The sequence below is a fragment of the Condylura cristata genome, unplaced genomic scaffold (genome assembly GCF_000260355.1).
Source record: "Condylura cristata isolate star-nosed mole 26May11 unplaced genomic scaffold, ConCri1.0 scaffold00007, whole genome shotgun sequence".
NCBI classification, from domain to species: Eukaryota; Metazoa; Chordata; class Mammalia; order Eulipotyphla; family Talpidae; genus Condylura; species Condylura cristata.
The window spans coordinates 15,452,846-15,463,939 of record NW_004567108.1 but is presented as its reverse complement, the minus strand read 5'-3'; the positions used below and the strand labels follow the sequence as shown (position 1 = coordinate 15,463,939).

The window sequence follows — 11,094 nt, the reverse complement described above, 5'->3', positions numbered from 1 at the left end:
CTGCATCAAGAGTTCAATCCCAGGCCAGGGAGCTGACCCATATGGCACAGACCTTTCCTGTCTCTCCCGCTGCTCCCCTCAGCTATGTATTTCAGTCAATTCACCTGTTCTGTACCCCACCCCATCTCTGGTGAATCCTCTCACACCTCTCCCCCACATCTCTAGCTTACACTCTAGCTCTTACATGCATAAATAAATATTTGGGGGGGGGGGAGAACAACCTTCAGTATTCCAAAATATTTTCTAAGTACAATATTCCCTGAATATATTACTTTAATAAGTTTCTAAAATTACCTCATTAATCACGAATAACTTATCTTTGCGATCCATTTTAGTATCTATTAAAAAAAACAAAAATTTAAGTACGTTACTCAGTCTTTACATAGTCTATGAATTCATTTCAAAAACAGAAAAATCCTCACAAATCAATTTCTAGCACTCCAGATTTAGGAAACATTCAATACACTAAAATTTGATGAAAATTTCCTTCAATTTTGAATCATGGGTGCTACAGAAAACTAATTATAAAAATTGGTTTTAGAGTAGCATAGAGGGAAAAAATCTCCACATAAATTTTTTATTAATTTCAGAAAGTTGAAGATTAATAGTAGATACCAATTTGAAAAACAGGTAAAGAATTAAAACCAAAACTTCCCAAATACAAAAACAGCAGCATGACCACCAATTTTAAACTTAAATATATACTTTCACTTGCCAGTTAGATAACCCCCTGCTAAAAAGACTAGCTTGGGTACTGCAAGTAAGCTGAGCCCAAGCTGAATTAGGTGCTTTACATCCTAGCCAAGGTCCATTATCTTTTAAAGTTTTTCTTTTCTTTTTTTAACTCAAAAAGCAATACATGGCAATCCCGAACCATCAGCAGGATAAGCCAACTCATCATCTCAAAGAGCATTACAATTAAGGCATTCCTGCCTGGACAGTCAAGAACTATTTCAATGATATCAGGATAATTGTTTAAGGAGGTGAAGGTTTAATGAATTTTGAACAGGATTTCTAAGATCTCAAAAGATAAACTTTTGAGGCACTGTGGTTCTTAAAGTGACATAGTTGAATCAAGAAAGTGTGACTATAAGAAATATATAAACAAGCGAATTTGTAAATATAAATTCTTTAATCAAATATATTTGAAATAACATTGTGTGAATTTATGACATTATGACATTCATGTTAATTTGATCCATTTCTACGATGTCAAGACAATTACTGTTCAGTGTTTAACAGTATATGATACAAAGGCACCTACCTGCTTTTGAGTGAGGCATCAACATTCTCAAGTCCTGCATTAAATGTCTTGTTCTGAAATTTATTCCTCTGGAGGAAAAGATGAGAATCCGTTCCTTATTTTTCCATTTGCCCTAAAGAAAGAGAAAGTGCTTTAATTTTTTTTTAATTCATGCAGAACTATCTTGTTTTATTATAAAACTTCCATGTAACAATCTTGAGCCTTTTAATTCAATCAATCCACCCTTTAAATGCTCTTTGGATTTCTACCTTTTTGTTTTTTCTTTAAACTTTCCAATTCTGCCTCCTGATTCTAACTCTCTTACCCCTCATTTTAACTTCAGCTGAAGGTTTAAAAACAACTTAGGTAAGGTACTCTCTCCAGTCTGAAATCCAAGCATTTGCCGTAGCACCTCAAATTCAACTAGAATTCAAAACTTTAAATCCGATAAATGTCCTTGCTGTTTATTTTTCTAATGATGTCAAAGACATCTCACATACCCTGACTCTACATCTTCTGCTTGCCATAGTAAGCACTATGCTGTCAATTAACTCTTCGGTCTTTTCTACTTACACAACTTTAGTGCAGATCCTTATAATCTCATAACTGCAAATTTCCTAAATGGCTTACCTTGCCAGAATGGCGCTCCTCTAATAGATGATGTATCAGTTCCAACCGAATCTTTTAAAAGCAGTGTTACAATCACATCCTTACCTCCCAGAATTGTCTAAATAAATTTCAAAATGGTGTATCTTTAACAAGGGATTCTAAAATGTATTTTTATCTTACTATTGCCTCAGCTCAACCTTGCACTTTGGCCAATCTAGTTCTGTTTTTAAATTTTCAGTATTTTCCCCACTTCAACAACTTTCACCTCTTTCTTTTGGAATTCCTTTGTACTGTTTCCTCTCATTTTTGAAGAAATTCCACCCTTACTTTGAGCTCCAGCTCAAAGACCAAAACATTCATGATCCCTTACCAGGTTATCCTGGCATTAAATTTGGACTCAGAGCATAGATACTATCCTATTTCTTTCTGGTTCCTTTCAAGTTCTAGTTCTTTCTAGTTCCTAGTAATTAATATTTACTGAAAATCTACTAAAAATTCAATTTATTCCTTACAAAAAGTAAATCTTATTTTCTTTCCCTTAACTTGTGTTTTATAAAAGAACTCTAAATGTTACACTGTTAACATCCTGGTAAAGATTTAAGCATGCTTCTTTGACTTCACTCCCTGGAGTGTATTTCACTCTAGGGAGTGAAAGAAGCTTCCTTAGACCTTGGCTGCCACCCCACACGGGGTTATGGATTTTCACCTACCAAGAGTTAGAATACTATGCTAAATTTAGTACTCGACAAAGTACAAAGACTTTACTAAATCGAAGCAATCCTTATCTCCATAGAATTCAATCTAGCTTAAAGAGCTCTAAATGGTTTCTAATTCTAAATATGAATTTGCCAAGTTAGGGCCAACAACTTGCTTTATTTTGAATAAAGAGCAGGCACTCACATAAACTTTCCCTTCTAAACTCCAACATTTCAGAAGAGGTTACTAGTCTACTTTCGTAACTTCTATGCAGTTGTGCTAACCTAACTTAGTAGTGCCTGAAACATTAAATTCTGATGAATATCAGTAAAGTTCATACTATCTGGTCCAGCTTCCATCATCCCTTGAGAGTTAAAGACCTGATCAAATATGTTACAATCCCAACTGCAACTGTTTAAAGGACTACGTAAGAAGTTTCAGGATCCCTGACTGACACCTTCACCACGACAGGAAAAATTAATCACTAGAAAAACAGAAATGCACAAAAGAGAGAAACTTTTTTAAAAGCATTATCCCTGGCCCCTACTTTGTTGGCAGTAGAACAAGCACTGGACCTTAATAAATTAAGTAGTCACCCCTCATCCGCGGTGGACTGCGTGGGGGGGATATGGGGTGGGAAGGAGTTCAAACACCAGCAATGGAGTGGATGTCTGAAATCACCGAGAGCACCAACCCGATATACACGGTTTCGCTATAGAATACGTGTGACCCAGTTTAATTTACAAATTAAGCACTACGAGAAAATTAATTACACTAATATAACAAAACTGTAGCAGCACAACGTAAGAGAAACGTTAGTGTGGTCTCTCACAGCATCTTACTGCAGTATTTGCAGCCGCAGGTAGCTAAGGATAACTGAAAACGCAAAAAGCGAACCGCGGATAAGGGGGTACTGCTCTGTAACTCCTAAGTTGCTTCCCCCTGTTTTGGGGGCTGGGGGGGGAGTAAAAGTTCTGAAATGCGCCTTCCTGCCGGCTGCTTGCAACAAAGCGGTCACATGCAAAGCTGATATACAAACGCTGTGGCCAGTCGGGCCAGTTGGGAGACCTGAAGCCCAGATCCCGTAAAACCAGCACAACTGCGAAGCCGGCCGAGTGATGGGAAGGCATGCGGAGCAGTGGCTGCAAGTCTAACCCCGGAGTTGGCTTGTCTACCTTGCACACAGGGCCTGGGATACGATCTCTCTCTTCATCCTTCGCCTCTTCTGCCGTGTTGCATCGCTTGGCTGGCGGCGTGGCATCTTTTTCGTTTTTTTTCGGCTTCTTGGCCTTAACTCCCAAGTCCCCACGCCGTTTCCTCTTGGTCGCCGCCATCTTGCCTCACCGCCTCTGCTCTTGAGCTTCCTTCCGGTCCGACCGCTCCCTCCCCTTCCGCTCTCTATGGTCCTCCAACTCTGTGGTGCCTCCGCACCTGTCCTCCAACTCTATGGTGCCTCCTTCCGGTCTCCGCGGTACAGCGCGCAAAGTTCTCTAGATCTCTCTGTCTCTGTGGTGACGGTAGCCCCAGTGGCTGGGCGATCTGAAAAGAGGCGGGAGCCGCTTCGCGTCCTCCCCAACTTCCTGGAGGCTGCAGATCTCATCTTTGGCCACCTGGTTGGGGAGAGCTGTCGGGTGACTGTCCCCCTCCGCAAAGGTAGGGTCTCCGCGCCCCTGGATCCCACGGCGGCGCGGCGGGCCGGTGGACGAGCTCGCCTCAGACTCAGCATCCTTTGAGGACCCGGGCAACCTACTCCGTGGGGAGTCGTCGCCCCTACTTGGGGGTGACGAAATTGACCCCAACCACTGTGTTCGTTGTCGGTTGTCCTGTTACTGTCCTCTGTGAAACTAGGAAGCCGCAGGCGGGAGAGGTAACGTCCCCGCAGTTAGTTATGCCGCGCGGGTGGCCGTCTATCCCTGGCCGGCGCAGCTCGGCACTCTGGCCTGGTCCGCGTCGCCCCAGGCGGCTTGAGAGCCCGGGCCTAGCCGACGCCGATGGAACTGTTTGTGGTCGAGTTGTCAACTGTGTTTTTTGTCCGCGGGAGCAGGCATTGGCCCCTGGAGCATCTGAACGGGCTGGGTGTGCGGAGGACCATGCCCCTCCTGACCACGCAGGTGCAAGACGAGAACGACTATAGCTTAGTGGCCAGCCTCGACAATGTCAGGAATCTCTCCACTATCCTGAAGGCGATTCACTTCCAAGACCATGCCACGTGTTTCGCCACCAAAAATGGAATCAAGGTTACAGTGGAAAATGCAAAGTGCGTGCAAGCCAATGCTTTTATTCAGGTATGGACACAGGTACCTTGAACCCTGTGACATGGGATATTCTTAATACTATGTTAATAAATTAATGTCATTGCCTGAATTCTCTGTCTCTCCTGGTAACAAATTCTTTCCTGTCTTGTTTTACAGAGAGATAAGTTAATACTGCCTAAGTTGTACTAAGCTAAAGTGTAGGCCAGGCACACTTCTGAATGCTTTATGTATTGAACTCATTTAATTCTCACATTAGTCCTATATGGTAGGTGTGCTATCATTCTGGAGCACAGTTTAATTTCCTGGTTCCCACCCCTGGCAAGTGATTGAGTTGGGGTGAAAAAACCTGGAATATGTTTCTAAAGTATATGATCCTTGTAACTATTTCTTTTAAAAAGGATTTTTCCTTTTATTATAATACAATTCTTTGTTGCGGAGTAGTATTTGTATGATTTGATAGGATTTCAAGTTTTTGTCAGCATTTATTTGAACACTCAAGTACACAGTATTGCTTCGGGCACAGAGGGATAAAGACATGGTTCCTATTCTCAAAAGAAATTGAAAATCCCCTGGAGCATTATCAACTTATTTTGCTATTTTCCAGATGGCATTCATGCTGATGGGGCACAAAAAAGAGATAAGGGAGAATTGGGTGGAGACAGTTCAGCTACAGGAAGCTAGGTGAAGGCCCCTTCATAACGTTTTACATGGTATCAAGATCACTGTCATATCTTTAAGTAGTATAATTCTAATGGATAATAATTGAACAAAAGCTTAATATTTTTGGATTAGTAAACTGAGATGATTTTCCTGGTGTTGGTACAATATTGTTCTAAATCTAGAGGCTTACATGTGAATTTTATTCCTCTATGCATAAATACATTTTCATGTTTACTTTTTTCCCATAGGCTGGAATATTTCAAGAGTTTACAATACAAGAAGAGTCTGTTACTTTTCGAATTAATCTAACTATCCTTTTAGACTGTTTATCTATTTTTGGATCAAGTCCTACTCCAGGTAAACACTTTACTATCATTATAACAATATAATAGCATTACATGGAATGGTCATAATACAGAAAAGTTACTAAAATGTAACTGATAGAGGTGTTTCTTTAAAAAAAATCAACCATTTTTCATTGGTCTCAATCATGAATTCAGACTTCACAGTATTAATAGAAAATGTGTTTGTGGTTCTTTTCATTTTTGTGAAAATATTTATATCTTTGTTTAATTTACAAAGCTTTTAGGATTAGGAAAGGAACCTGGAAGCTAGAGGAAAATTCTGTTTTGGTTTCTTAGAAAATTTTTAATTCTGTACTGCCCAGTCCATTATGATTTATATATTTTCTAATGTTCCCCAGCTAAATTTTCAAGAAGCATCTATGCATTCCTTAGTGCTGTGCTTTAACCCACTGTGCCACCAGGGAGGGCCAGCATCTGCATTCCCTCATACAGCTCTCCATCCAGTAAGGGAAAGGAGCTAGAGTGTCCTGTCAGGTTTTTTCTCTCAGTATTGAATCCTAACCACATTGATTACCCTTCTCTTTTTCTCTTGATTTGATCTTAAGATTTGAACAAATGTAAAAATCTCCAATAGAAAAAAAAAATCTCCATAGAAAATATACTGAAATTATATAGAGACAATATGAAAGCAACCCAGTCTTGCACAAATTGAGTCTTCAAGACATAGCAAGGCCTATTCTGCACCAATTCATTTATAGTATTAATCAGTGAGCGTCTCACTGATTTTATATAATTCTAAAATTATATAAAATCAGCCATCTAATTTTGAGTGTTCTTGGTAAGCTGGAAAACGACTTCAGAGAGTTGCACTACTTCTTATTCTGGCCTCAACTTACTTGTGGGTATTTTTGGAATTGCCTACATATGTCATCAGGGGAGATACGAATCCTTATAGGGAGATGTGTACATACATGTTAGAAGTTGGGCAAAATAAATTATTATTGAGTTTTATGTAGAGACAATGAATTCAGAGCTATAAAATAAAGCCAAATGTATGATTTCTTTCCATTGTAGGGACTTTAACGGCACTTCGGATGTGCTACCAAGGTTATGGTTACCCTTTGATGCTGTTTCTGGAAGAAGGAGGTGTGGTAACAGTGTGTAAAATCAACACTCAGGAACCTGAGGAGACTCTGGATTTTGATTTCTGCAGCACCAATGTTATTAATAAAATTATTCTTCAGTCAGAGGGACTCCGTGAAGCATTTTCTGAATTGGATATGACAAGTGAGGTCCTACAAATCACCATGTCTCCTGACAAACCGTATTTCAGGTACTTGAAAGCAGTGCAGTTATAATTAATGTAATCTCTGTCTCCCAACTTAAAATTCCTTAGGCTGCAGAACTTTTTTTATCCAGGTTCTTACAGTTTTTAAAACCTCAGAAAGCTTTTATTTTTACCTTACCTTTCACAGATCAGGAAACTTAAGACCCAGGAGAATTAGTTCACTATTTAAAGCTTCACACTTAGGTAGTGTTGGTTTCTAAATGAGTGCCCCAGTCTCTTAGTCCATGAATTAGTAGCCAGTTCATTGCTTTACCTGTTTCCTGTTACAGATCAGGTTACATCATGAGGAGCTCGGTTTAAACTTTGGAAAAGGTATTTATAAATGTGATTGCTCTTTTCCTTTGAGGTTAGTACAGGATGCACGATGACATATTTCTGTCATGACAGTTATTTCTGTCATGCTTATTCACTTAGTATGTATTCATCACCTACTGTACATAGCTTACTTGTTAAAGAACACCATAAAGTCAAGATAAAGACGTCTGTGAAATATCACAGGACGAACAAAATTGCATCCCATCAACTACCAAAATACATAGATATTTAAAGAATAGCACATGAGTGTAGAGGGAAGATTGGTCTAGGTAAAGCATCTTAAGAGAAGGTGGATCAAGTTGCTCCTGATGTGCTGACCAGCAAATTATGAAATGGCAAGTCCTTTTTCAGGGTTGGAATTAGTTTAGAGTGTGTTTATATATAATGTCTTCTTTTGAAATATTTTAGAATATTAAAGACTAAAGGCTATATACATATGGAATGAGAGGTTTATATGCTTTTCATAGAACCACTTAGGGACTTCAGGACTGTATGGCAGTTAAGATTCTGGCATGAAAATTGTTAAAATTTAACCAAAATGAAAATCAGTGGAACCCTAAAAATGGCAGTACAAAATGAAATTTCAGGCACCTAACAGAATATTTCAAAGGATCCACATCTAAATATCTCTCTGTGTGGGTAACTAGCAGGGTCATGGTATCTTTCATCGTCAGCATGGAAAATGATTTGAGGGTGGAGTACTACACAAATTGAAATTTTTACTAGGTATATTGAATTTGAGGGTGTATATAACACATGTAGAGAGCATGCAGGTGATAAGCCGGAATCTAGATTTAGGAATCATCATTCTGGTTGGGCATGGAAGGGGTGGCTCAGAGAGAGGGTGCTTAGAAGGGGGGAGACGTGGATCCAGGGGAGACCGAGCACCTAGGTTTTCTATACGGCTGCCCTTAAAGGACTACCAGCAATCTAACCCTGTGACATGATAAAGTTCTTAAAGATGAAACAAATGTGTAAGTTGCACATAAACCACAGATCTTACCAAGTCGAGAATACCATAAAACGGCCTGCAGAACAAGTTTAAGATACAGAAAAGCCTTTAGCTGCCAATTGCAGCAATAAAGATAGGGCCTGTGGACTTGAGCCGAGACAGATCTGTTTCTTCACCATTCCTCAACTCCCCTCTGTTACCTATTTCTGATCTTACGGCTAATTCAGTGGGATTACAGCTCCTTTTGTGACTAATTTTTTTCAGAGCTATTCATTAGGTGCTAGGTGCTCTGTTCTCACAGCATCCTGTGCAGTCTTCATTAAGGTCATTAGTGTATTGTCTGTATTTGTTTACATATCAGTTTTCACTCACCAGAACAAACTTCCTTTAAAGGAAGTGTTTTGTTTTTTGTTAGAGCATAACTTGCACTAGTGTTGGGCCAGGGAATAAATGAATCATTCATTTTCTACCATAGGTTATCTACTTTTGGGAATGCAGGAAGCGCCCACCTTGACTATCCCAAAGATTCTGACTTGATGGAATCATTTCATTGTAATCAGACGCAGGTCAGCAGGTCAGTTCTCATCATAGAAATTCCTTTTGGTGAAGTTAAATATCAAATTTCTATTAACATTTTTCAGATTTTCCAGTTTGTTGATAGTATTTTAAAAAGTGAACAGTAGGATTCTTTAGGGGTTTTGGGTTGTAATAGTGGATGGATTTTGTAAATGAAGAAAAATAATTAGTAAATTGAACAAGAATTTGATTTTCTTATATTTGCTACTTGGTAAATTTTGTCTGTTACTTGGAGTTATGAACACTGCTGTAAGTGTGTTCAAATAACAGCTTTTTATTTACTCATTCTCCAGATACAAGATTTCTTTGCTGAAGCCCTCCACAAAGGCATTAGTCTTGTCTTGTAAGGTGTCTATTCGGACAGATAATCGCGGATTCCTGTCATTACAGTATATGATTAGAAATGAAGATGGACAAGTATGTTTTGTGGAATATTACTGCTGCCCTGACGAAGAAGTTTCTGAATCTGAGTCGTAACTTTGATAGTTCACTGTGACATTTCTGTATGCACTTGTGGCAAGCCCTGCTCTCATCCTGGGTGCGGTACTCTTCCTGCTTTGTTTCTGGCTGTTCTGAAGGGAAGCGGTGTAGAGAAGAAAGGAGCAAGGCCCTGTGCCCAGAGTTGCTGCCTATTTTGTAAAACACTGTTTTCATGGAATCCTAGATTGTCTAGTACTTGGACCATCCCATGGACCTACCTTTGAATTCATGAGAATCCTTAAGAGGAGTAAATTATGTGTTCTGTTTAAGTATGACATTTCAAGAGTCGAAAACTGTAATACTGATAAGTCAATCTGCAATGTTCTTTTATGTGCTTACTGTTAGAGAAAGCACAGGCATGTGGGCACTGCTGATTACTTGACTTCTGGAGGGCATTCCTTACTCAGGATGCCCAAGTGTGCTGAGGGTGGCAGCAGCCTGCCCTGGACACTTGTCAGAGGCTAGGAGTGGTCCCACAAGCTGGTTTATAAAGCTTCCCCCCAGGAAATTCACATGCTTGTTAAAATTTGAGAGCCACTATTTTCAAGAATACCTTTTTTCAACGATAGCATTTAGATGGACTGGATTGCTCTTACATGTGATTTCTTCTCAAATGTTCTGAACTTTTGGCATTTCTACAAGTCTGAACAATAACTAGACAACTTGTTCTCAGAGTGTACATTTTGAAGAAATTTGAGAAGAGGATACATGAGTCTACAGAATTACAGATTTCTTCTCAATAATGTTCAGTGCAATAAATAAAAGATACTTTTTATTTCTAAGTTTCTCAAACAAAGGAATAGAAAACCATTCTGCACTTTCTTAGGTAATGTTCAATGGAATTATTTTGTACCATGTAAATATTTAATAAAATATAATATTAAAATTATCTAACATGTTTCCCAGTAGAAAAAGTATTTAAAATATCTGTGCCATGTGACAAGAGCTCAGTGTTTCTCCACGAGGAGGTACTATTGATCTTTCCAAATGGGACAGTTCCTTATGGGAACTGCAGCTATTCTACTGTAGGATTCCTTAGTATCCCTGGTCCTAATTGAAGGGGCCACCCTCTTCCTCCAGTAAAAGTGCCCCCACTGATGGTTGAGGACTACTGAATGATAGTCATCGGAATCAGGATTTATTTGAAAGCCCTACTTTAAAATAAACTTCACGGCAAAGAGTATTACAGCAAAGCCCCTCAGGGAAAGATTATATATACAAAGGTATATAGATACCTACTACTATGGGAAGTAGGTACCTCCTATAAGTAGCAAGTATTTAATAAATATTTGTTAGATAACAGAATTTCCACTCCAAGGGTATATTTTTAGCATCTTATTAATCACTATTTTTTTCCCAGTATTTGCCTCTGAATTTATTTCTTTTTTAGTGATACGTAGACCAAATAGTCTTTATTAGTGTAGAAACCAGAGCCACATGTGACATGTAGTTTCTGCTTTGGTGACCTGGAAGCTGGAAAGCTTCACAGGCACCACTTGGGACCAGGTGTGTCCCTAAGAAGCTGTGCTGTGAACCAGTACAACTCAAGACTCGTGGGCCAAACCAGGGTGAGGGCCATGGCCTGAACTGTCAGGGATCAAGGAGTGAAGATGCCATAAAGGCCCAGGAAACCCAAGATCCCGCCAACAGATGGG

General features: G+C 39.4%; 2 protein-coding genes across 3 annotated transcripts in view; one reads left to right on the top strand and one right to left on the bottom strand.

Annotated features, from left to right (window-relative positions):
• Positions 1 to 3,917, bottom strand: part of BRIX1 (BRX1, biogenesis of ribosomes) — an 8,717-nt gene extending 4,800 nt beyond the window's left edge. Inside the window, exons 1-3 of the mRNA XM_004678087.2 lie at positions 3,724 to 3,917; positions 1,265 to 1,376; positions 295 to 338 (exon numbers count right to left, since the gene is read on the bottom strand). Of these exons, the coding sequence (XP_004678144.1) occupies positions 295 to 338; positions 1,265 to 1,376; positions 3,724 to 3,882 (315 nt within the window). The 5' untranslated portion in view covers positions 3,883 to 3,917. The remainder of the gene's footprint in view (positions 1 to 294; positions 339 to 1,264; positions 1,377 to 3,723) is intronic.
• Positions 3,918 to 4,067: 150 nt separating this feature from the next.
• Positions 4,068 to 10,281, top strand: RAD1 (RAD1 checkpoint DNA exonuclease). 2 transcript variants are annotated; one of them, XM_004678086.2, is made up of 6 exons: positions 4,068 to 4,201; positions 4,593 to 4,833; positions 5,712 to 5,820; positions 6,843 to 7,101; positions 8,859 to 8,957; positions 9,253 to 10,281. In XM_004678086.2, exons 2-6 carry the CDS (start codon positions 4,639 to 4,641, stop codon positions 9,434 to 9,436), a joined length of 846 nt encoding a protein of 281 aa, XP_004678143.1. In that variant the 5' UTR covers positions 4,068 to 4,201; positions 4,593 to 4,638; the 3' UTR covers positions 9,437 to 10,281. The 2 variants fall into 2 exon arrangements, with proteins under 2 accessions (XP_004678143.1, XP_012577178.1); XM_012721724.1 differs by lacking the exon at positions 4,068 to 4,201 and adding an exon at positions 4,219 to 4,415.
• The last annotated feature ends 813 nt before the right edge of the window (positions 10,282 to 11,094 follow it).

What these genes read in the sequence shown, in the direction of transcription:
- RAD1 (XM_004678086.2), top strand. Translation starts at nt 4,639, where the DNA reads ATGCCCCTCCTGACCACGCAGGTGCAAGACGAGAACGACTATAGCTTA. An exon ending in AAGCCAATGCTTTTATTCAG is followed by an intron (nt 4,834 to 5,711) that starts GTATGGACACAG and finishes TTTTTCCCATAG; the next exon opens with GCTGGAATATTTCAAGAGTT. An exon ending in AATCAGACGCAGGTCAGCAG is followed by an intron (nt 8,958 to 9,252) that starts GTCAGTTCTCAT and finishes CTCATTCTCCAG; the next exon opens with ATACAAGATTTCTTTGCTGA.